The sequence below is a fragment of the Mirounga angustirostris genome, unplaced genomic scaffold (assembly GCF_029215605.1).
Source record: "Mirounga angustirostris isolate CCGP_5_RB_7025 unplaced genomic scaffold, mMirAng1.0.hap1 SCAF_10, whole genome shotgun sequence".
NCBI lineage: Eukaryota > Metazoa > Chordata > Mammalia > Carnivora > Phocidae > Mirounga > Mirounga angustirostris.
The window spans coordinates 80,941,639-80,968,306 of NW_026991718.1; the positions used below are offsets into that span (position 1 = coordinate 80,941,639).

The following is a 26,668-nucleotide window of genomic DNA, read 5'->3' on the forward strand; positions in this document are numbered from 1 at the left end:
GTTTGCTTAGCAGTGTTTATGCAGCTATATCAATATTTCTTTTTGCTGTGCCATCATCATTTTATAAGAACGAGTAGGAAAGTGAGAAACAAACACGAAGATTTGTTTTCTACTGTGGGAAAAGATACATAACGTAAAATTTACCACATTCACCCTAACAAGTACAATTCGGTGGCACTAAGTACATTCACAGGGTTGTGCAGTCATCACCCCTGTCTGTCTCCAGAACTCCTCCATCTTCCCAAACAGAAACTCTGCCCATGAAACAGTAAGTCCCTGTCCTCCGTCCTCCCAGCCCCTGGGAACCTGTGTTCTTTCTGTCTCTATGAATGTGACGTATCTAGGTACTTCATGTAAGTGGAATCAAACAGTAATTGTTCTTCTGTGTTTGGTGGAAGTGAAGATTTTAAGCATAGCTCTTACAACATAAGCAAAACTGAGGTGAAGGTAGAAATCACCTTGAATGATGAAAGCATAAACCTTTAGGGTACTCAGATAGAAACGAGTTGTCTGGGCATTCTGTGGTAAATAAAATAACAAAACTGCAGGTTAAAGAAGACGAGAGGAAAGTTGGAACTAAGAATGTGAGCGAAGACTGTGATAAAAGGCGAGGCCCACGATCTTTGCTTTCAGGGGCTTGAACCCCAGCGAGAGCATGCACAGGCGGTGGCCACATGCCTATCCATGGGCATGGAGAAAAACCCCTAAAGGAGAATAGCCAGAGCAAAGGGAAGGTAAAGAGCTTCTCTCCCTATTGCCATTTTTGTCCATCTGCTACAAACTATGAGCCACTGGGAGTGCAGAATTGGGTAAACCTTGCCACCACCCTGGGGACGTGTTCTAGTGGGTGAGACAGACCCTCAGGTGGATCTGGGAACTCTAGTGCAGTAAAAAGTCTGCTAAAGGCATCAGCATGGTGTGACTGAAGACAGAGAGCCACATGAGGCACTCACTGTCCTCTCAAAACATTTTGTTCATGTCTTCGATGGAGAGCATACCTTTTTCTTCCTATCGTTGCCCGTATTGGGTGGTACAACTTCCCAATACCTGGAGGTAAGTCCGAACTGTGGATGGCAAGGCCTAGGACACATTACTCTTACCCTCTCTCAGATTTCTTGCAGCGCCTCCTAGGGGCCACACTTGGTGCCCACCCTAATGAGTTTTGCACACATTGTTTCCCTCTACTTGGAAGCCCGTCCCACATCTCTTGGCTTTGACAACGTCTACCCCTCATTTCCTTAAGGAGCTCCTCTCCGGTGAGACAGACAAGGTTAGAGACTTTGCTGAGGTTCCACTGTGACTTACATTTCCCTTTCTATAACAAGCATGGCATTTGTAATGACTTCTTTGACATCCTTTGTCCCTGTGGATGGTGAACTCCTTGGAGACAGAGCCATTATGTGAGTACTTGGAAATGCTTGTGGGTCAATAAATGAAAGAATAGGTGATGATGTAAGTTATTTATCAGGTTTTAGGAAGGATGAATATTTTCTTTGCAATGGTTTTTCCATAATAGACATGATTTCCACCTAATGATTGACAGGCTGTTCAGGCATTTTTCAAACAAAGGTGTCTCGAGTACCAACTTGGGGTTTTAAAAGCAAGCAGGCCACTTTTCAGCCATCTGGGCACTTTTTTTTTTTTTTTGCATGGTAGTTACAACTTGGCATTTGGAATCAGGATTTTGTAGATGATCTTTATCAAGTTGAGAAAGTTCCTTCAATTAGTAATTTGCAGAGGGTCTGTATGATGAACGGATGTTGAATTTTTGCTAAACACGCTTTCCGCATCAATCACATAATTCTTCCTTTTTAGTCTCTTGATAAGATGGGTTACATTGATTGGTTTTTCAACATTGAGCCCCATTGGCATTCCCTGAGATAAACCTTACTTGGTCACAACGTATAAATCTTTTCATATATTGCTGAATTTTTGGCTAAGGATTTTTACATTTATACTATAATCCTGCACCCAGCCCCAGGGTCACCAAGCAATTCTTGGACACCAGCTAGGTGCCCTACAACTCAGTTCTGACACCATCCACCAGGAGGTAGTGTCAGATCCCACAAGTTAAGGGTTCAGTCCTGCAAGACTGCCCTCTTATCAAACAAAGGTTTTAGGGGCTCTGTACCAGGAAAGGCGTTGGAAGAACAAATACGTGTTTCTTATTATAAATTACCATGTCACCATACTAATAAAGGATATTGGTCTGTTGCTTTATTTTTTGTACTCTTTGTTTAATTTTGGTATCAGGGTAATACGAGCTTCATGAAATCAACTGGGAAATGTTCCCATCGCTTCTGTTTTTTGGAAGAGATTACGTAGAATTGGTATGATTTTGTAGAATTCACTAGTAAAACCATCTAGGCCTAAAGATTTGGTTTTTTAGGAGTTTTAAATTACAAGTTCAGCTTTTTTAAAAAAAGATTTTATTTATTTATTTGACAGAGAAAGAGAGAGAGAGGGGAGAGAGCAAGCCCAAGCAGGGGGGACTGCAGGGAGGGGAGAAGCAGGCTCCCCACCAAGCAAGGAGCCCGATGCGGGACTCAATCCCAGGACTCTGGGATCATGACCTCAGCCGAAGGCAGCTGTTTAACCGACTGAGCCACCCAGGCACCCCATGGTTTTTTTTTGCTAGTTACAGCACTGTTTAAATTATCTCCTTCATGTTGGGTGAATTGTGGCTATTTGTATTTTTCGAGGAATCAGTCCATTTCATTGAAGATGTCAAATGTGTGTGTAAAGTTGTTCATTGTATTCCCATATCATCCTTTTGATGTCGACAGGGTCTGTAGTGACTGGTTTCTTTCACTTAGCACAATGTTTTCAAGGTTTATCTATGTTGTAGCATGTATCAATAGGTCGTACCATTTTATGGCCAAATAATATTCCATTTTTTGCCATATTTTGTTTATCCATTCATCAGTTGATGGGCATTTGGGTTGTTTTCACCTTTTGGTTACTATGAATAATGCTGCTATGACATTCCTGTACAAGTTTTTATGTGGACAAATTTTTGTTTCTTTTGTGTATATACTTGAGAATGAAATTTCTAGGCCAAAGAAGTCTGTGTTTAACTTTTTGAGGGACTGCCAGACTGTTTTCCAATGTGGCTGTACAATTTATGTTCCTAACAGCAGTGTAGGAGGGCTCCTATTTTTCCACATCCTCATAAACTTTTGTGATTACCTTCCTTTTTGATTATAGCCATTCTAGTGTGTGTGAAGACCCATAGGTTATTTAGAAGTGTGTTGAGTCCCCAAGTTGAGATTTTCCTGTTTTTTTTTTTAATATGTTACTGCTTTCTAGTTTGACTCCATTGTGATGTGAGAATATATTCTGTATGATTTTAGTTCTTTTAAAAAGTTTATTGAAGTTTGTTTTTGTGGCCCAGGATATATTCTATGTTGATATATGTTCTCTGGATTCTTAAATGTGGATTCTGCTGTTTGTGGTTGGGAGTCCTCTATAGAATTGATGGTCTAGTTATTCTATCAGTTATTGAGAGTGGGGTATTGAAGTTTTTATAATTCTGTATTTGTCTATTTCTTTTAATTCTATCACTTTTTGTTTCATGTATTTTGTAGTTCCGCTGTTTGGTATGTATGCATTTAGGCTTGCCATGTCTTGGTAAATTGACCCTTTTATCATTATGTAATGGCCTTTCTTGTCTCTGGTAATTTTATTTGCACTGAAGCTTACGTTATCGAGTATTATTATAGCTACTCCTACTTTCATTTGATTAATATTTAACGATATAATGTTCTCTATTATTTTATTTTCAACCCAGCCTATATGCCTGTATTTGAAGTAAGCTTTTTTAGGCAGCATATATGTTGGGTGATACTTTTTAATCTATTCTACTAACAGCTGTCTTTAATTGATATATTTGGACCATTTTTTAAAATTTTGTGTAATTATTGATATGTTTGTGTTTAAATCTGTGACTTTATTTTTGTTCCCTGTTTTTCATTTCTCTGTTTTCTTGCCTTCCTATGGGTCATTTGAACAGTTTTTTAGAACTCCACTTTTATCTATAATGTTCTGGGGAGTACCTCTTTGTATAGCCTCTTTAGTGGTTCCTCTAGGAATTATGTTATAAATATATATTTATATATAAAATATAACTAATAGTTTACTGGTATAGTCATTTACCAGTTTGAGTGAAGTATAGACCTTACCTCCTGTTACATCTTTTTATTTTCCCCAACTTGTCATATAGTTGGCTTAAACATTTTCTCTATATACATTGAAAACCACATCAAGTGGTATTCCAATTTTGGCTTCAGTGGTCAAACTTAATTTAGAAAATTCAAGAGGAGGGGCACCTGGGTGGCTCAGTTGTTAAGTGTCTGCCTTTGGCTCAGGTCATAATCCCAGGGTCCTGGGATTGAGCCCCGTATCGGGCTCCCTGCTCTGCGGGGAGCCTGCTTCTCCCTCTCCCACTCCCCATGCTTGTGTTCCCTCTCTTGCTGTGTCTCTCTCTGTCAGATAAAATCTTAAAAAAAAAAAAGAAAGAAAAAGAAAATTCAAGAGAAGAAGGAAAATGCATAGAATTTGCTCATATTTTTGTTCTTTCTGTTTTTCTTTCTTCTTGGTGTTCTAAGATTCCATTGTTTTCTTTTTGAGAATTTCTTTTAGCTATTATTTTACGGCAGGTTTGCTGGCAAAAAATTTTCTTAGTTTTCCTTCCTTGATTTTCCGTTTATTCCTAAAGGGTATTTTCACTGGATATACAATTCTGGGCTGGCAGTTCTTCTTCTCCTTTTTTTTTTTTTTTTTTTCCTGCACATGAATAACGTTGTGTTACTTCCTTACAGTCTCCATGGCTCCTGACAAGAAATCTGATGTTGTTCTATTTTCCCTCCTGTAGAGAAAGGTGTTCTTTCTCTTTGGCTATCATGATTTTTTTCTTTTTTTGTTTTTTCAGAAGTTTGACTGTGGGTTGTCTTGCTATAGGTTTCTTTGGATTACTCATATTTGGGGCTTACTCATCTTCTTGATTCTGTAGGTTTATGTCTTTTGCCAAATTTGGGGAGTTTTTTGCCCTTATTTCTTTGAGTACTTTTGTAGCCCACCCTTCTTTCTTTTCCATTCCTGGGACTCTGATGACAGGAATTTTAGATCTTCTGCTTTAGATCCATAGGTTCTCTCAGGCTTTAGGTCTGTTTTCTCCATGTTGTTTGGATAATTTCTATCATTCTCTCTTAAGGTTGACTAATTCCTTCCTATTTACTGCATTCTGCTATTGAGCCTACAAGATTAAATTTTTTATTTCAATCATATATTTTTCAGTTCTAAAATTTCCATAAAGTTCTTCTTTGTATCTTCTATTTCTTTGCTCAGGCTTTCTGGTTTTTTTTTTCCATTTGTTTCAAGTGTGTTTGTAATTGTTCATGAAACATTTTTATCATGGCCGTATTCACATTTTTTTGTCAGGTAAATCTAACATCTCAGTCATCGTAATAGTGGTATCTATTAATTTTCTTTCTTTTTTTTTTTTTTTCCCATTCAGTTTGACATCTTCTTGATTCCTGGTACAATGAGTTATTTTTTATTGGAACACGAACCTCTGGGTATTAGTTATGAGACTCGGGATATTATTTATACCTTCTGTTTTAGATGACTTCTTATGACACTAAGTGGGAGAGGGAGATTCCATATTGTTATTGCCAGTTGGGGGTAGATTTTCAGGTTCCTCACTTTGCTTTTATTGACTACCTGAGGGGGGGATGGCTCTTCATGACCATATGGGGGCTGGAGATTCTGTATTCTTATTAGATCTCTCCTGATACCTATTTGGCTGAGAGAGGGGTTAGGAGTACCTCCTTGCTGTTCCTCTGGTGGCCTCCCCTGACACTAAAGTGGAGTGGTGGTTTCATTTCTGGTGGGTGGAAATGCAGGTCCTGACTCCACTAGGCCTCCTTTGACTGGCCTCGGTGAAGAGCATGTGGGATGCCTATTACTGCAGGTGGTGGAAGTCCAGGTTCTCCACGTAGTCTTTACTGGCATCATGGAAGAGAGTTACCGCTCAGTGTGAAGAAAGTCCTGCCTCCCTGCTTTTTCTTTTCTGACACTGTCCCCATAGGGAGGTTGGGGTTTTCTTTATAGTCTAGTAAGCATAGAATCTAGATTCCCCGCTCAGATTTTCCTGACACTGGGGCCACATTTTTTTGTTTTGTTTTGTTTTGTTTTTGTTTTTTGGGGTTTTTTTTTTGGTGTTTGGAAGGAGTAGAGCAGCTTATTACCTCAAAGTTTTCTCTTTGTCTATGCTGATTCTTTCCCGGTCCAGAGTATAGACAGAGCAGGCTTTTGTTGGGACTTTTGTTGTCTGTGATCATTGGCATTTCCAGCCTGATGGCTTCAAGTCTGGGATGTGAGAGGCAAGAAGAAAACCCAAGAAACTCACAGCTGTGTTGTTCTTCAGATCTCAAGGTCCCTAGCTGGTTTTCCTTCTTGGGCCACTTTCAGAACTTTCTTGTGCTTATTTGTATATAATGTCTAGGGATTTTAGGTATTTTTACTTAGTGGGAGGAGTAGAGGAAAATGCATATTCCACCTTTCCAGAAGCAGAAGTTGGTTCTTTTTCTTCAATCTTCATTTTCTTACCTTTCCCCCCCCCCACCATCTTTAAAGGGTGAATAATTCAGGCATACCTACCTAAGTTCCGTCTTAATAGTCTTTACTTTTGGGTCACTGTAATATATCAACTGGTCTGTAGGAGAGATGATTGCAGCATAGGATCTCCTTGTGTGTTTTATAGATTCTTCTTTCTTTTCTCTAATGCTATATTGACACATACAGAATTTTCCAAAACTCCTGGATTCGTCTTTGACTCATCTGTCTGAGAGCAAAAACATTGGTGAAAAACGACCAGTGTTTTTCTCTCTGCACTTATAGAACACTTTTGGCCACCAGATGTGTGGGTTTTTCCACACCAAGCAGCTCTCCAGTTCTCTGAGGACACCAACTGGGTGTGCTATAATTCAATTCCGTTTTGACATTATCTACCTGGAGTTAGTGTCAGAGCCCACTGGCGAAAGGCCCAGTCTCATAAGACTGTTCCCATTACAGATGCCAATTGTAAGTCCCTGTACTTCTTACTGACCAGCTATAAATTGAGGTTCCCATGGTGCCCTCCTTGGGTTCAGTCATTTGCCAGAACTGCTCACAGAACTTAGGGGATAAAGGATGCAGATGAATAGCCAGGCAAAGAGATATAAAGCAAGATCTGGAAGGGTCTCCAGTGCAGGAACTTTTGTCCCTGTGGAGTTGCAATATACCACCCTCCCGTCAGGTAGATTTGTTCATCAGTCCTTAAGCTCTCTGAACACCATAGTTGAGGGATTTCTATGGAGCCTTTATCACTAGGCCTGATCAATTATTAACTCTATTTCCAGCTCCTTTCCCCTCCCCAGAGGGTGAGGGAATGAAGCTGAAAGTTATGAGCTTCTCCTCATGGCTTGGTCTTCCTGGTGACCAGTCCTCATCCTGAAACTATACAGGAACTCACTCTGAGTTGCCTCATTAGAACCAAAGACACTTTTTTTTTTTTTAAGATTTTATTTATTTATTTGACAGAGAGAGACACAGCAAGAGAGGGAACACAAGCAGGGGGAGTGGGAGAAGGAGAAGCAGGCTCCCCGCTGAGCAGGGAGGCTGATGCGGGGCTGAATCCCAGAACCCTGGGATCATGACCTGAGCCTAAGGCAGACGCTTAACGACTGAGGCACCCAGGCACCCAAAAACCAAAGACACTTCTATCACCCGGGAAATTCCAAGGAATTTAAGAGTTCTGTGTCAAGAACTGGGGTCAAAGCCCAAATATTAGAATAAAGGATGCTCCTAGACCTTCTATCACTTAGGAAATTACAAAGGTTTTAGGAGCTTGGAATGTAAGGGCCAGGAGATTAGGGATGAAGACCAAAATATATGTATTTTTATTGTACCAGAGAATCACACTCACATCCCTCATCCAGACCAGCAACACGTTCTGTTGGAGCAAGTGTCAAAATACATTTTGCATGTGACTTCCTCTCATACACACCCCCACTTTAGTGAAAACCATCATCTCCTTCCTGGATTATTGACACACTGGTGTTCCTGCCTCCATTCTTCAGTAGCAGCTAGAATGACCCTGTAAAATGGTGAATCTGATCATGACATTCCTCTGCTCAAAAGCTTCCAGTGGGGGTGCCTGGGTGGCTCAATTGGTTAAGTGGCTGCCTTCGGCTCAGGTCATGGTCGCAGAGTCCTGGGATCGAGCCCCACGTTGGGCTCCCTGCTCAGTGGAGAGCCTGCTTCTCCCTCTCCCTCTGCCTGCCTCTCTGCCTACTTGTGCTCTCTCTCTGTCTGTCAAATAAATAAATAAAATCTTAAAAGAAAAAAAAAGCTTCCAGTGGCTCCCGTTGCACTCAAAAAAAAAAAAAAAAAAAGTATCTAAAGTCTTTCCCGTGGCGCTGTGTGCTGTACCCTTTTGCTGCCTTCCCACTTCATTTCTTACCATGTTCTCTTTACTTCCCGTGCTCCAGCCACGGTGGCTTCCTTGATCAGGGTACTCCCAACTCAGGGCCCTTGTTCTTCCACCATGTTTCACATACTCTGTCCATACAGGGTTTTGTGCAGATGTCACCCATCAGAGAGGCTTTCTTTGACCAGACTGGTATCCAATATCACCTCGTCCTGTCACTTTGGATGCCCTCACCCTTCTTTGTCTTCCTTTGTAGGGATCATCACTACTTGCCGCTATGAATTTACTGGTTGATTTCTTCATTTCCTGTTTCCCTCCATTAAACTGCTGCCTTCCAGCGCAGGGGCTTTCTTTCATTCACTGCTGCATTCCTAGCGCCTGATACGGTACCCAGCACATAGTAGAGTCCCAGTAAGGGTATATTGAATGAGAAATACCATTGGATGACATTGATCTTTGTACTGCTTCTGGATTTTCCCTGTCATATACAATGTTGCAATATAGCATTTTCTTGTTACCTATCAGTGTTCTTTATCATTACTACATAGTTGTACTGAGTGGCTCTCCTCTCAGACTTCCCTTTCTAAGATTATGCATAGATTCCCTTTGGAGTTTGGACTCTTCTTAAACTTTTTCATCACATGTTTGCATCAACATCTTATTTATTTTCACTGATGGTTAATCACGTCCACCTGGTGTAAAACGCTAATCAGGCAGCTCTCATCCCCTCGTTTCCAAATTCTAGTCTCTAGTCTCTTGGGCAGGGCTTGTCCCCGTTCACTCCGTGTGTGGAAGACAAGGATGGTTCTGAGACACCCTCAATGGCTCCCCCTTGCCCACAGAACAGAGGCAGGTCTTCAAAGACTGGCACGCCAGACCTTCTGCGGTGGGGCCGCTCCCTGTTTGATTGGCTCATCTCTTCCTTGCTGTACACACTTTGTAGCCAGGTCACCTGTGTCGCCCCACCCTCATGGCGCCCAGCCTTTTCCCCGTTCCTCCCTTGTGCCTTATCCCCGTGAAACCAAAATATCCACAGCCAGTTCTCTTAATGCCACCTCCAATTCCTTCCTGAACCTCCTTATCTGTAATTTCCTTGCCTTCCCTGCTCCTCTAGTACTTACTACATCTCTTCTTTCCTGTCTTGTATGATAATGACTTGTGTTCGTGTCTGATCTTCTGTACCAAATACAAGCTGAAGATACAGCCCATTCAAGATCTAATACCAGGTCCCTCAGAGCCTTGTGCTGGGAAAGGGACTCAGTAGTCTGATGAACAGTTTAACACTTTGTTCCTTTTCAGAATTCTTCATGGACAGACTGTACTTACTGTGTTTCTCTTTTCTTTGCAAGCAGTCATGTCATTTGGAAATATCAAATACCACCTAAGTTCTGCTTTGGAATAAGTCCAACAGATTTTTAATGTTTCATTTATATTTTCATTTTTTCCCAATTATTTTATTATTATAAGTCCTTTGCAACCTCATAAGGGGAGCGTTTTTTAAAATCTCTACAGAAAGACTGCAGATTCAGTTCCAGACCACTGCAATAAAGCGAATATTGCAGTAAAGCAAGTCAAATGAATTTTTTGATTTCCCAGTGCTTATAAAAGCTATGTTCATACCACACTGTAGTCTACTACTAAATGTTCAATAGCATTATGTGTAAAATAATAATATATATACCTTAATTAAAAATACTTTATTGCTAAAAAATGCTAACCATCATCTGAGCTTTGAGCAAGTTATAATCACTGATCACAGATCACCATAACAAATACAATAATACAGAAGTTTGAAATATTGGGAGAATTACCAAAATGTGATATAGAGACATGAAGTGAGCAAATGCTGTTGTTAAAATGGTGCCAGTTGACTTGCTCAAGGACACAGAGCTGCCACAAACCTTCAATTTATAAAAAAAAATGCAGTATCTGCAAAGCACAATAAAACAAAGTGCAGTAAGACAAGGTTTGGCTCCATATTCATAGTTGCACTATTTTTTAGTGGGGGGAAATTAAATGTATGTTTCAGCCCCAGCATGTGACTAAATGTAAGAATGTGTTAGTGAGTTACTGACATAAATCAGTTAATTCTTTTTTATTTATTGAATTCCATTCTGCTTATTTTATGTATTTATTTCCATATTTTTATTTATTTACTCAACTTGATTCTATTTATTTTTATTTTATTTATTTATTTTTAAAAGATTTTATTTATTTAAGAGAGAGAGCAGGGGGAGCAGCAGAGGCAGAGGGAGAAGCAGACTCCCCGCTGAACAGGGAGCCCCACAGGAGGCTCGATCCCAGGACCCTGGGATCACGACCTGAGCTGAAGGCAGATGCTTAACTGACTGAGCCACCCAGGTGCCCCTCTACTTATTTTTAGGATTGAATTTTTTTCACTCACTCTTTGTCTACTTAGCATTATCATGCAATAATAGCAGCTTGTTGATGTATCAGATCAAAATGTTGTTTCTCACTGTTTCCTGTTTCTCATTATCTGTTGCTTATTGCAATTCTGTTTTTTTTAAAGTGTGTATTTGGTTGCTATGTGAATTGGGATACATGCACCCAGCATTTTTACCTTTGAATGAACTTGCTTATTTCTCTTAATACTTAAAAGCAAATTTAATATACTCTGTAAATATTTACCTTTTTTCCCCCAGCCAAATAAGCGTGGCTCATTTCAGACTATTCTTTATGTTAAATCCAGTATTTCCCAGAGTTGTTTCAAGAAGGAGAAGCCTGGGAAGCTAATTCTGAGTCCGGCTGTCTCTGCTGATTTTGTTTCGCAGGGTACTTTTGCCTACTCAACACAAACTTGGAAAATATTGGTGGGGCTGATAAGTGTCCTTATTTTTTCTTTAAGCTCTCATAAAGTACGGAACATTAATTGAATAGCTTGTGTTCATCTGCACCTGGAGGTTGTGCTTTCTCTCCGGAGGGCTTTGTCCCTGCTCACCTCTGCCGGTTTCCCCTTTCCCTCCTTGCTGTGTCTCTTAACTGTATATAATTTTTGAAACTTATTTTGGATGGTTTTTTGTTATAGTTGGTGATTCAGATTTTTACATTGTTGCTCTTTTGTGGATCCTGCTATCTGGAAGCTTCCTGTCTTCTCTTCCCAGCATTTGACAAACAGATTATTTTAAGTATAATGAGAAAATAGAATGAATCAATAGCTTTGTACTCAGCTATATGTAGATCTTTAGCTTTTAAGCTCAGTTCGTTTCAACACTTCTATGCAAAGAGAGATTAAAATAGACTCAGTCTAAGAGAGGGTTGTTTTAACAGTGTGTTTTGTATGAGACCCTAATCCTGTTCCCCTTCTCACTAAGTGAATTTCTATAGCAATTAAAAATAAAATAAACTTTAAAGTATCCATCCTTGCAGACGTTTATGTGCTAGTAATAAAAAGTGAGTGACACAAGTACTAAATTCTACTAAGTAGAATTTAGCAGGAAATACAAAGATCAAACTAAAACAGGGGGAAGTAAACCACTGCCTAGGGGTCAAGCATGCCTCCCTGCCCCCAGTTTTGTATGGCCTGTGGGTCAAGAATGGCAGTTATATTTTTAAACTGTTAAACAAAATCAAAAGAAGAATGATATTCTGTGACAAATAAACTAGTAGGAAATTCTCATTTCCATGTCCACAAATAAAGTTTCATAAGAACACAGCCACTCGGGTGCCTGGGTGGCTCAGTGTTAAGCAACTGCCTTCGGCTCAGGTCATGATCCCGGAGTCCTGGGATGGAGCCCCACATTGGGCTCCCGGCTCCTTGGGGAGCCTGCTTCTCTCTCTCCCTCTGCCCCTCCCCCTGCTTGTGCGCTCTCTCTCTCTCTCTCTCTCTGTGTCAAATAAATAAAATCTTAAAAAAAAAAAAAAAACAGCCCCTCGTACACTTAGGTATTATCTCTGGCTCCTTTTGTGCTATGACAGCAGAGTAAAGTATGGCCTGCGAACTGGAAATATTTACTATCTGGCCCTTGATAGAAAAAAGTTAGCTGACCCCTGGACTGAGCAGTTAATTGTACTTGCGGTAGCTCACGTTCACCCTTGTAAAAACCATCAAAAACTTCATTTTGTTTTTCCTGATAACTGATCTATTTCTCCATAACATTTTGATGAGATAACGACTCTGGAGAACCAGTTCTGTCTATTCAAGTTCATTTACCCTCCAAGGAATAGTTGGGGGGGGGGGCAGCCATAAGTGAATGCACATTTGCAAATGTTGATTCACTTGTTTTATTCTGTGAACGATGAAATTTAAGAAGACTTTTGTTTTGATTAATTATTTTGCTACTACATTTGACTCCTGTCATTTGTAAAACCATACACACTGACACACCAAACCTTCCATGCCCGCAGAGAGCATGTTAGAAGATTCGGTGTCTCTACTTTATGGTCATCAAAAAAGCACAGAACTGAGATCTCGGGTGACTACCCTTCATTGAATCCCTCCTTGCTCCTGGAACAACTGGGCAGATCCATTAACTACCATCCAGTTTCAAGCAAAGGTCACTCGGGCCAATTTGGAGTGACTGAAGCATTCATAAAAGAAAGGAGAAGAGTGTTTTCAAAATGTAAACATAGGATCTTTTTAAACAACAGTTGTTGGTTTGTTGCTGTTCTTTTCTGATATTTGCTGCTCATTTATATGTTACTGTTTCCTACTAGTGTATATGTTGCGAAATATCCCATCAGGGGCCAGATGTCCCCCCACCTCCTGTCCCAGTGGCCCTTCTGTCTCAGGCCATCCTGGATATCTGTTGCTGCCTTTCTCTGGGCTCTGCTTGGTGCTGTTCTGCTCTCCCCATTCCTGGTCAGGTTCCGTCACCGTGCTGGACTGTGGCAGGCGTCATCCTGTGAGATGCACAGACGCAGCGTCTGTTTCTGCCTTTCTCCCTTTGACCGTGTTTCCCACCCTCCGTCCTTGGGAATAAGGACCTCCTTGCAGCCCAATGACAGGAGATGGTACCCCACGCGAGAGCCCTGGGTACGTGGGGCCGGATGGCAGGAAAAGGAAAATGAGAGGCCAGCAGAGAAGTGGGAGCTGCCGGGGAGAGGCCTTGCTCACTCTCCAGTCTGTCTGCAGAGGAGCCTGTCCCTTGCTTCTGTGCGTTTCTTCAGAACCGTTTTCTCTTGTGTCTTCATGTGGGAGAGGGTGGAGGAAACCACAACTGGGGGGCATTCGTGACGTCACAGGCACAGTGGTACCTCCTTATGGTTACAGCCCTTGACGTGGCGGGTGCGTGTGTCCCCATTTTGCAAGTGAGCAAACCGGGCCCGGGCCTGGTGGTAGCCTCTCCACAGTTGTGAGCAGCGTGGGCGGTACTGGATCCGAGGTCGGGGGCAGTCATCATATAGTGGCCTGCAAGGCCCATGGCACACATGGCGCCTTCACGTTGGGTCTTCATGCCCTGCCTTCCAGAAAGGAGCTGATTTCACTTGGACTCGAGGGGGCTGTTATGGGCAGGCACATCCTTATCACCCAGGGAATGCTGCATGGCGAAGCAGGGCTCAGTGGGAGAAGAGGTTCCAAAGACAGGGTTCTCAGGGGACTTTCTTCAATGTCTCTGTTCAGCAGAGGTCAGCAGGGCAGAGGTCATGGGTAAAGAGCGGCTGAACCAGCTGAATACATTTATTCCCCAACAATGATTGGAGCCCTCTATAATATGAGTAAGAACATGATCAGTGAGGGTGGGATGACTTGAATCCCAGTATAAAGGTGTTCACTTTATTATCTAGAAATTCTCGAAATCGCTTCAAATTATTATGATTACTTTTTTGTTGTTTTTCACAAGCTATGCCATGCCGTGTCTTTAGTACAGTGTGTAGACCTTTAAGGGTTGACTTTTTAAACTTGCTGTGATGCTATGTTTCTAAGACTCATTCTGGCATTTTAATACTGTGTTCCCGTAATTCAGATAACTTGCGTATGCTGCTTTAACTCTAAAATGTCTGAGGTTCCTGCAGGATGGCTCGCCGTTGCCTTGTAAATAAGGGCCGTCCTCACTTAAGCCCTGTCAGCTGACCTTCCTGTGTGACGTTGCTCCTCATGTTACCGTATGTGCTGGAACGACCCACAGTCCTCTCCTCTTCCCCTGCTGCCGGCCTCCCCCTAACATTGTCGTTGCATTAAAGCCCCACTGGGGTCCACCATGCATTAGGAGATGGGTATTTTCCTCCATTGCTTCACTTCCTAGGAGGCTCTTCATGCCTTCTCTGTGTATTTAACGTCTGTCCTTTCAGGAAGCCCTGCCAGATGCTGCCTCCTCCATGATGTCCTTCCTGATTTCCTCCCTTTCCACTCCCCTAGAGCTTGTCTGGGACCTCATCACACGGTGTCCTATGTTAGAGTAGGTCATAAACACATCAGTTCCTTTGCCTTGATTAGAAACTCTGAGACTGGAGATCATGGTGGTTTATATCCCTTAAGTAGTAATTACCTGAAGTGCCTTTGAAGGATTGATTTGGTTGTTTCTGAAGGAGCAGACCTCTGAAAAATTAAACATACTTAGCATTCCAAGTGAAATAGTCTGAAATTTAAAAAAAAAATTTTAAAGACTTATTTATTTGAGAGAGAGAGAGAGAGAGAAAGCAAGCACATGCAATGGGAGGGGAGCAGAGGTGGGGGAGAGAGAATCTCAGGCAGACTCCCCACTGATTGCAGATCCCGACGCGGGGCTCAATCTCACGACCCTGAGATCATGACCCTAGCCGAAATCAAGAGTCGGAAGCTTAACCCACTGAGCCACACAGGCGCCCCTGAAATTAAAAATATTAAATAAGTTGCAAACTCTTATCAAGCCTGGAGGGGACAGTGGTAGCCTGAAAGCTGGTGTGTGATCCTGCCACCTCGACAACACCCTGTATCTCTTTGAGCCTCAGTCTCCACTTAAATCAAAGAACTTAAAAAGGTGAAAATAACTTCCCTGCCTCCTCCTAAAGTTTTTATGAGGATGAAATGAGACGTCACCTTTGAAAATGTGTTGGAAATCACAAAACTGCCTCAAATATAAAATCGCATGGTCTTATTTGAGAAAACTTCATTAGAATCTAGACAACAGCTGTGCTGTTTTAAGTATGATGTACCTGTATCATTCAGCTTCTGATGTAAAGTTGCATTTGTGCCTGCCCGTGCTTCGTGAATAGTTTTAAGGTCATCTGACTTTTACGTCATTCTCTGTAGCCAATTATGCTGACCCGGGAGGTTTTGAAATAGAATCTGTCGGTTCCAGCAAAGAGAACCAGTTTATCTTCGCCCTAATTCTTGCACACCCCAAATGCTTTGTCTTTATGTTTTTCCTTCACAGGCTTCCATCTGTATCACAAGTTGCCCACAATAGTGCCTGAGAGCTGCCTCCTTATAATGGTTGGCCTGCTGCTAGGAGGGATTATTTTTGGGGTCGATGAAAAGTCCCCCCCCGCAATGAAGACTGATGTGTTTTTCTTGTATCTCCTCCCACCCATCGTGCTCGACGCAGGCTATTTCATGCCTACTCGCCCATTCTTTGAGAACTTTGGCACCATTTTCTGGTATGCTGTGGTAGGGACCCTTTGGAATTCCATTGGCATTGGGGTGTCTTTGTATGGTATCTGCCAAATTGAAGCCTTTGGCCTGAGTGACATCACTCTGCTCCAGAATCTGCTCTTTGGCAGCTTGATCTCAGCTGTGGACCCAGTGGCTGTGCTCGCCGTCTTCGAGAACATTCACGTCAACGAGCAGCTCTACATCCTGGTCTTTGGAGAGTCCCTGCTGAATGATGCAGTGACAGTGGTGAGTAACTCGTTCACACTGCGTCACTCCAACACCACCGGCCACCCTCAGTCTGCATCAGCTTTCTGACAGTGACAGCTGAGGGGAGAACCTGCAGGCGCCACGCGCACCTGGACAGTCACTCAGCCCTGCTCTCAGACGGGCCCTTCACTTGGTTTAATGCTCTGTCATTGCGGTCTTGAAATGCTTTGTGAAATTTTTTTATTGATTATTTTTTATTGATTATTATACAACGGGCCCCTCATTTTCGTGTTGCACGAGGTTGCACAGACTGTGTAGCTGGTCCCTGCTTGCAAGGTCCTGCTGGTACCAGAGGAGGATAAAAGTGATTGTGACCTTTCCTATCTCTGAGGCTTTCTCAGTTGGCATTTTCAAAAGTGATGGTCTTTGATCAGAATTAAAGGACTTCAGGTCCTTTGGAATTCTCCATGCGATGTGATGCTGTCAGGAGTGAACATGTATAACAGGAGCGAAGTGACAGCACCCACCAAGTGCCATTCTGTGTCTGGGGAGGGTTTATTAATTATTTCCTGATTTTAAGCCAGTTTTTCATTACACTCTCATTTTCTGTTCTACTCAGCTAGCTTATTTCTGGTCCCCACGATTTTCCCTTAAGTGGGTATTTATTCAGAAAATGCTCATTTATTTTTGACTCTCACTAATTAACACATAATTAGAGTCAGAGGCTGTTGTGATCTTCATGTTCGTGGAATTTACCTCCGCCCCGCTTTCTGAGCTCAGGCAAAGTACAGAGCAGTGAGGAGGAAGCGTCTCCCCCACCCACGGGCCTACAAAATGCTCTTCCCCCGGTGAAAGACACTCCAGTGACCCTGTTTGGGGAAACCGGTGAGCGAGCCTCAGTGATGCTGTTTTATTATGTTAGCCACCATTCCGCGGAGGTGATGGTGAGAGTTGTTCAACGGAGCCATTAACCTCTTGTGAATGCCTACCTTGTGCTTGGGTCTTTGTGCAACCTATGTAGTAATTATTTTTCCCATTTGGTAGGTAAGAAAGTTGAGGCAGAGAAAAATTAAGTGTTTTTAAGTAACTTAACTAATTTGTATTACCCCCTTCATTAGTTCCTCTCATTAAAATATTATTCCGGATTCACTTAAAAGTCAGCATAGAAACCAGCATCACTCCTTATTAGCTTATGAACGGAATAAAATATCATCTTGAAGGATGTCCCTTAGCTCCATGTGGACGTTATTAGGTAGAAAGTAATTTATTGATAAGGAAATCCCATGTTTTAGAATAGCCGCTAAGGTAGCTGTTTTGAGGCAGCTAAGGTTCCTCACTCAGGTAACAAAATACACTTCATTTATTCCATTATGCATTAACAGTGATTAGTCATTAACTTAACCAATATTAAATTTTCACTGGGAAAGTACCATAGCAGTGAAGACATTTTATAATTTATTCTAATTTCCAGAGGCTTCAGGGTTTTCATTGTGACTTATGTTTGCTGTATACATGTTACCCTTGTTGAGGTAGATCACGGACATTTTCATGAGGATTTCTTGGATCCCCTTCATGTATAAGAAACTTTATAAAGAAATAATAACCCCATGCTGCACTCCTTCTAGGGCAGTCTAGCAAAGCCAGCTCAGTTTTAGAGTGCTCTGCCCTGCCTTTACACTGCTCTCTCGTCTCTTAAATTTCTCAGTCAGACACCTCAGTGTCCATTCTTTGAGCTTGTCAATAATCAGATCTGAGGAAACAGTCTGGCTAAACCACCATTCAAACTGTGTGAAGGCCCCAGGCTTTCCAGGGGCATATCGGTGCTTCCTGTCAAGAGGCCCCAAGCTGTCAAATATGATTTTATGGACAGAGAGGGAGGCCTGATCCAAAGAGGGCAGTGGGCCAGATTGAGGGCGCCACTCCAATACAGGAAGGAGGGCAAGGACAGAGAAAGGACATGGCTGCTCTTTAGATGTGGAATCCCTTGTTACAAGGCCAAAGCTTGTAAGTCAGAATGACAGTAACGGCTTCCAGTGAATGAGCCTTCCTCAGTTTAGATACCCTGGGCTCAAAGCCTGTGGACCCTTAAAGCCACACCCATAAGAGAGCAAGGCTATCTGCTTTTACCTACCTAAAGCTGAAGAATAAACCACCAGGTATTATATTCCTTGAATTGGCTGAATAGTGGACTGAACGGATCTGGTGTTAGGAAGAATTAGAACATTGTAAAAAATGATCATTTGCCTCCTTGTGAGGTACCCTCAGAGTACAGAGGTTGAGATGTTTTGTGAAAGATTCTTTGACGTCTAGTCTTATCTCTAGGAGAGGTTTAAGGAACTCATGGGGTAAGGGAAGGCATGAAAAGTATGGACCCTGCTGCCTACAGTGAAAATGATGAGTCACTAGGAGTTGCAACTAGAAGGGTGAAGATTAAACAGAAAAGATTCGTGTTAAAAATGTAGTCTGGAGGATGAGTAAAATTATAGGCCCATGCAATTACTTCCGTCCCCAAATCATGGGAGATTCAATATTGAGGTAGCAGAGTGAAGGGGAGAAAATCTACCATAAAAATGTCTCAGTGCAAAGAGAAATTGATAATATATAAATCGCCGTCCAACTGTGCCTGTGTCCAAGGTTACAGTAGATTGGAATCAACTGCAGAAAGGACAGCTGAAGGAACAAAGGTCAGATTTTTAAATGGGATTTTTGTGCTTTCCCTTAGTGTAAATATTAGGCAAAAATTGCTCAGGTTCTCAGTTATCAGATCAGTCCTGCCACTCCACGGTAGTCCAGGATCAAATGGCTTATGTTCGTATGGTAATTTCCAACATCATTTCTAGAACATGTTAATAATGCAACCATTGAATAATCTAATACATTTTCCAAGAACACTTAAAAGAATTTCCTCAATCTGTCATAATGGGGCTTGGTTATGGAACCAGGCTCGGGCTGGGCTTTATGGTCCAGGCATTATGTGCTGTGCACTGGAATTTAACTTCAGGAAGTTGGAAGGTAAACAGTAACCACTTGGTACTCTTTTTTGCTCTTGCAAATTGCATAATATATTTTAAATTCCTTAGGCAAAAATGATTGTTTCTTGTATTTCATATAAAAAAAAAGTGACCCAAAAACTAATTTTTTCTGGAACAGCTATTCTGATAAAAAATTCTATTTTGTTTGCATCTTTGTGTTACATTATTTCACTGAGTTCTTGCACCTTTTAAATCAAAGGTCCAAATAGGTAATTTCTAATTCTTATAACACATAAGTATTTTAGGGGTCTCCTACTCTACCACCTGAGCTTGCTGGGTGCTTGTATAAGTATTTTAAAAATCACAATAATGAGTAGAATGATTTGAAAGTGCTTTTCCTTTCCCCTTCTCTCAATGGCCAAATTAGCCCACTACAAAATATAGGCAGTGCTGGTATTTTGGTCTTTGAAAAATGCAGTTGACAAGTTGAGGTCAACTTTACACAGACCAACTGGAGACATAATTGTAGCCAACATACATAGTACATATGCACATGCACATGCATATATAAATTATAACTCCAGAAGCACTTTCCGACATAGATTCCCTTGCAATACCATTAAAGCATTTAACGGGAATGAACTAACTATGGGTTATAGCCAGCGGTAACTAAAAGAATTTTATCTTGTGCTGATCACTGGGTATCAGGTTCAGTGTAAAGCAGGTGGGAGGGTGTGGAAAGCCTTCTGGTTGTCAAGGCAACGTCTCTACCTAAGACATTGCCCTGTAACATTGACTTGGCCTCCGAGGCAGTAGGATGGTTGAACTGGAGCTTCTTCCCCGTGTGCTGAAAGTACAGGGCCTGTGACTCAGCTTTGTTCTCTGCAAAACCCAAAGAGCTATTGAAACCAGCATGTCTCTTTGATCGGTTTGATGGATTGAGTTGCCAGGAAAATGCCTCTGGAAAATCTATGACTGTGTGTCAGTTGTTCCTCAGGGACACGGGCCTGAGCCTCCTTTGGAGGCCTCATAAAAGTGCTCAATGGGGTGGGAACGGGAGAGCCGAGGAAGGAGGAGGAGGAGGAGGAGTTCTGGGTCCTGTGCATGAGCACTCTCTAATTTTGCTGGGGCAATGGGGTAGGCACCCAGGAGGCGGTGTCCACGAGGGAGATGGCCTGTCCCCGAAGCCTGACTGGTCTGGGAGATCATCTTTGTTGCGGGAGCGCAGAGGTGAAGGTGATTTGCGGGGGCTGTAGGAGTTCAAGAAGGCTCTTGAGAAGAGCAGTGGCTTCAGCTGGCCCTGGAAGATGGACAAAGTTTCCCTGGGTGTAGGGACTGGTTTCCTGCCAAGAGAAACCACAAGAAGGAAAGCAGGAGCAGTGGGGAATTACGATATTATGTTTTGTGGAGCTGTGATGAGACCCTCTCCCAGACTGAAGGGTGTTGGAAAGCAGTAAAAACAAAACAAACAAACAAAAACAAACCCCCCCCCCCAAAACAAAACAAGAACAACAACAAAAGCCAGGTGTATTGAGCCTTCCCAAAGTCAAGGATTTTAAACTTGAGAGTGACAAATGGAATAGCAGTATTTAAAGGAAGTGAGGCCTGTCATTCGAGCAAGGGTGAGCTGGGGTCATTCGAGCAAGAGTGAGCTGAGATTTGCTGGTGCAGGCAGGAGTCAGGGAGGACAGAAGCCTGGGAGTTGGGGGACAGAACTGCAGTGACCAAATGGCCTAGGGGAGGAGGGAGGCTGTACAGAGATAGCTGGGGGGTGGGGGGAAGCCTGCCTCTCTCTACTGGCAGCAGGTGACCGTCCCCTTTCGGCCTTGGCTGTTTGGAGACAAGGGGTATATATAGCACATCTCTGATCCCGGCACCGGAAGCGACCACAGCATGTTGAGGCTGACAGAATCCCACATGCAGCAGGCCTCTGGTTGGAAGTGGGAAGCGGCAGCTACTTGAAGTCAGTTTCTTTTCTGGCAAATGATGATACTCTCAACGTATTTAAATCCTCAGGGGAAGGAGTTGCTTTTTTTTTTTTCTTTCTTTTTACTCAAGTCATTTCCTGGTGGTACAATACCAAAATGCTCTCAAATGTCATACCTGCGATTAAGAGAAAAGAAAAGCTCATTCATTTCTAAGTCCTAATCTGCTGCTTTTTTCAAAGCCAGCAGACCTTTATTGTCTTCTCCCAGGCAGCATGGAAAAAGCAAATCATAATAAGGAATGAACCTTGACCATGACGAGTTTATGATCCAGCAGAAAAGAGGGAAAAATGACACAAAACCTGCAAATGTGGTGGGCTCTGACGGACCTTCAGGGAGGCGAAGAGTGGAGCAGGGTCAGAACCTGACTCATTCTCCCATGCCTGGACCTTGAAAAACTTACCCAGAAGGTCAGGAGACCCGGGTTCTCGTATCGCGTCTGACATTTGGTGTGACCATGGACAAAGGGGTTCAATTTGAATTTCTCAGAAACCAAATAAGGGTGTAGCATGGCCTGTAACATAACAGGCCTTCATCCCAGTGTCCTGACAGCCAGCTTTCTTGGACATTCTGGCTGTAAATAACCCAGTGAGAAGAAGCAGGGCACCCGCTGGACTCCTGTTTCCTTTGCTGGCTTTGTGAAAAATGTGGTAGGGCACCCAGCCGTCACTTCCTGTCTCAGTTGGGTCCTTAGAAACACGTTTGCAAGCAGATTCCCAGCAGACGTGAAGTGCCGAGCATTTTTGAAGCTTAATTAAACGAAGACTATGTAAAGACTGTGTGGATGTTTCAGAAGCCAAGGAGCCGTGTGGGCTCATTCCTTTAGAAGAGGGACAAAATATGTATGAAATTACAGCACATATACATACAACACACACACACACACACACACACACACACTCACACAACACAGGTGGCTGCGTCTTTGCTTTAAGAAAGTTCCTTCGGGGGGCGCCTGGGTGGCTCAGTTGTTAAGCGTCTGCCTTGGGCTCAGGTCATGATCCCAGGGTCCTGGGATCGAGCCCTGCATCGGGCTCCCCGCTTGGCGGGAAGCCTGCTTCTCCCTCTCCCACTCCCCCTGCTTGTGTTCCTGTTCTCGCTGTCTCTCTCTGTCATATAAATAAATAAAATCTTTAAAAAAAAAAAAAAAAAGCAAGTTCCTTCGGGTCTCATGTTATAGCAGATGTGTGTGGGGGGAGGGGCTGGGGTGAGGAGGTAGGACCTCAGTGCCCTGGGAGGAAGATGTCTTCAGGCGGGCTACCTGTACTGATGGCTGGGGCCCCTTCCATGGCACGACCCCACCAGAGAGCCTTGCAAAGTAACTGACTTCACAGCAGCACTGACCAGCTTTCTCTGTGACCTATTCCTTCCCCAGCATCGGTGACACAGCAGGGCCTGTTGGATGGCAACCAAGTCTTTTTTTTTTTTTTTTTTAAGATTTATTTATTTGACACAGAGAGAGAGAGAGAGCACAAGTAGGCAGAGCGGCAGGCAGAGGGAGAGAGAGAAGTAGGCTTCCCGCCGAGCAGGGAGCCCGATGCAGGGCTCGATCCCAGGACCCCGAGACTGTGACCTGAGCCGAAGGCAGATGCTTAACCGACTGAGCCACCCAGGCGCCCCTCAACCAAGTCTTTTAAGATTATCTTTTAGATGGTATCAATCTAAATACGGTTATTGCCACTGGTCATCAACTTGGGGGCACAGAAGAAATGTCCTTGTTAGGAGGCCAGGTGGATTTTTCTGTGGCCGCAGTGAGAACGGGGATGTTGGAAGGGGTCTTGACCACGCATTCTCTTTCTCCCACAGGTCCTGTACAACTTGTTCAAGTCTTTTTGCCAGATGAAAACCATTGAGACCATTGACGTGTTTGCTGGAATTGCAAACTTCTTTGTTGTGGGAATTGGTGGGGTGTTGATTGGCATCTTCCTGGGATTTATAGCGGCATTTACTACTCGGTTCACGCATAACATCCGAGTGATTGAGCCACTCTTTGTCTTCCTGTACAGTTATTTGTCCTATATAACAGCCGAAATGTTTCACCTCTCAGGTATCATGGCGTAAGTATTCACCTCTTTGTTAAAAAGTACTTAATGTGATGACATTTCATTCAATTTGTGTATTCTAAGATAAGATGCTAAGGTCACATAAGTTTCATAAAAGAGGTTTTCTTAAATTCTTTTCAGAAAAACTGAAAATGGATTTTCCCGACTCTTTGTTTCCAAGAAATGAAGACACTCAGCCAAATTTATACTATAGCGATCTGGTGCTAGAATGGAAAACTACATAAGCATTATCTCTGGGGTCTTGTATGAAATATGACAGTAAACTGTTGGGGTCGATTGTCAGGCACCAAGAATTTTCTGAGTTTGATGCCCACTCAGGGTAGTCCATGTAGGAGGCTCTCCACTTACTCCAGCAAGGTCATCTCACCTAAACTGCATCTGGAATTCTGGAATTGCTTAGGATGTTCATTTGAATGACATTAGTGGTAGGGAACCTTCACTTTGTATGTTAGATTAGATTTGAAATAATGGCATTAAGTCATTCAAAGCAAAATCCAATGAATAAGGCATGTATGTCATCATGTCATTCTGGCTTAGCTTTTTGAATAAACAGGCATGATTATAAAGCAAGAAATTCTGTATCACAGATACAATTAGCATATTCACTAACAGATTTAGAAGGATGTTCTCAAGAAGATCTGCAAGTGGGCTGAAGGAGGGTGGTGTTTGGATCTGATTCTACTTCTGAGGATCACTTTGAAGGAGGCTTCTTGTTGGGTGTGGATGTTCTTGTAACAAAGCTTCCCAAAACAAGCCTATTTTATTATGGTCACACCCCATATAGGGTTGGTGAGAAAAATACTTAGTAATGGAAAGCCTTTATAAGTTTTCATTTTGACAGATACTTATTTACAGCTCTGTACGTGCTGGGCTCTCTGCGAGGGCCTGTGCCATACCATGTTTTGGTGTAAACATAGGTCTGGTTCTTGAGGTTTTCTCACGTAGCCTGATTTAGGTGTTGCTTTGATTAAGGGCTATGTGTTTTTCACCTCGTGTCACGGGTTTTGTATCGGAAGCAGATTAGATTTGTGGTGGGAGAGGTCAGGTGCCTCTCCCAGAGGAGAGTGGGACCCATTCTAATGCAAGCCATGAGTTAAAGGTTGTGTGGTTTTCTGTTTCACCGAGAACCTAAATAAAGCAACATATTAATCCAGTTTGACCCAGTAATAAAATGTTCTGTATCTTCCTGGTTGCTATTCATATCATCTGTATGACTTCCAGTTTCCTCACTATTCTTTGACCAGTGTCATTGAAAGTGTGTGATCAGCGAGTTACAAGCTCTCTCCAGAATAGTGGGGGTGGGCCTCTGTGTCTGGTGGTTTAGCAATATTCTAACAGCAGTTTGCTGAAGAACCTTGAATCTGTTTTGACCACATGCATAAGTAAAAGTTCTAGAACACCCACACAGTTGTCTCAATATGTGTGTCAGTTGGCCTGATGTTCATTCAGGGGCAGGAACTGTGATGGGAAGATCTAGAGTCCGGGGGGATAGTGGAAGTGTTGGAAGGGGTTGGGGTTGTGGGTGCATCTTGCTTAGAAATGTCAGTGAGGGCCAGAGTCCACAGAGGTTGGAGGTTGGCCCTGACCTCCTGTGAAGACGGGATTGTGGGTTTACTTGCTCTGGGAATTAGGAAATAAGGGACAAATAGGACACCATATTCCTAATAAATAGCACAGGTAATTCTCTGTGTGCTTTGTCGGGGGAAGAAAAATACCACCTCTGTTTCCAACTTCAAAGCAAACATTTATTTTACAGCTTAGCACACAGAAAGGTCCTTTATTACATTTAAACTAATATTGTCACTGCACAGAGTACACCTAAATCATAAATTAACTGTTAAATAAGGTATTACAGGAGGTTTAAACATTTTTGGATCTGGAATTACCATGTACACCCCTTATCCTATGATAGCCAATGAAGGGACAGATTGATGTTGGAGTGTGTTTGTTCTCAGAAAGCAATACCGTTTTCTAATGTGAGGTGATTCCTATGCTATTCAGAACTTGCCCAGGTATGATGCTTCTGTATCACCCCTCCCCCTCCCTGTTTGAAAAGTGACACTCCACATTGCAAGTACCTTCCTTACCTTGGGATGTTGGTCCAGAGGATCCACTATAATGATGCAGTTAAAATTGCACATTCACATGCACTTCTTTTATAGAACTAGTGATTTTTTTCTGCATTTAAATTGCACTGAGTTTAGGAATTCCTATCATACTTCATGTTAATTACACTCTTTTGCCATTTGAAAACAAATTTTAAGGTTAATGGGAAGGAAGGCATGTGACATGCTGAGCATGCTCAGTAATTTGCCTTGTTTGCTTAAGGGAAGTGGGCGGCCACACAGAAAGGAAAAGAAGCACTGAGGTTAGGCAGCCGGGGCGCAGAAAGGTTAAAGCTCCCCTGTAAAACAGTGTAGCAACGTGACTCTGTCCTGCGTGAGTTTTGCCGGCTCTCCTCCCTGTCTCCCTCTCCACCTTCTTTCCATCCATCTCTCCTTCCTCTCCCCTCCCCTTCAGATTGCCTTTCAGATCCTGCAACCCTCTGTACCTCCGCTTTGTCTTGGGGGGGCTCTGAGGCAGCCTGTCCTCGACTGAGAGCACTCAACGAGCAGGACGTTAACACGAAAGCCTGGTTAAAAACATCCTTCCGCAGAACGGAAGAGTTGGGTCTGGGTTCAAAATGCAATCAGTCTTTTAGGTGGGAAAGCTCTGGGCAGGACTTCAGCATCTTGGTTTCTTTGGAGAGATGTCAGAAGCGATGTAGCTCAGGCATTCACAAAGCCCCCAGTGCAGCTGTTTATTTTGTGTCATGGAATTGTGGTGTGATGTCATTTTCACCACCAACAAGTAAGTGAAATAACAGGAGGTGGCATTCTATCTGCCTTCTCCTCTTCTGTCTTATAAAAGCTATTGGAGGGGTGCCTGGGTCGCTCAGTTTGTTGAGCATCCAACTCTTGGTTTCAGGAAAATGCTCAGAGATAAAACACTGAAGAGTCCCCGTTGTCTCCTTCCTTTACCCAAAGACACAGACAGGTTCCCTTAAAAAAAAAAAAAAAAGGAAAAAGAAAAAAGACGATTCCTTAAATCAGAATCGTAATAGGACTTTGTTCCTTTCTTGTGAACAGCAGGAACCTTTTCTGGTCCTCACCTTGTACCCCCCACATTCCCCTGTGCTCTAGTTAATGAGACACTGAAAATACAAAGTCATGAAGGAAGGGAGGCTGGGTCTCCACAGCAGCTTGCAGCCTGCGGGGATCGGGGATGTGTGGATTTCTCGCTGAGTTGCTCCAGGAATTTCAAAAAGTGGCTAAGTCATCCTTTGGATAGGAGAGTAGGCACTCAATATTTCTTTTTTAAAAAGATTTTATTTATTTATTTATTTATTTATTTATTTATTTATTTATTTATTTATTTGAGAGAGAGAAAGCTTGAGTGGG

General features: G+C 42.7%; 1 protein-coding gene across 1 annotated transcript in view; it reads left to right on the forward strand.

Annotated features, from left to right (window-relative positions):
- Nucleotides 1-26,668, forward strand: part of SLC9A2 (solute carrier family 9 member A2) — a 98,815-nt gene that overhangs the window by 20,292 nt on the left and 51,855 nt on the right. Inside the window, exons 2-3 of the mRNA XM_045885265.2 lie at nucleotides 15,784-16,247; nucleotides 22,972-23,222. Coding sequence (XP_045741221.1) covers nucleotides 15,784-16,247; nucleotides 22,972-23,222 — 715 coding nt within the window. The remainder of the gene's footprint in view (nucleotides 1-15,783; nucleotides 16,248-22,971; nucleotides 23,223-26,668) is intronic.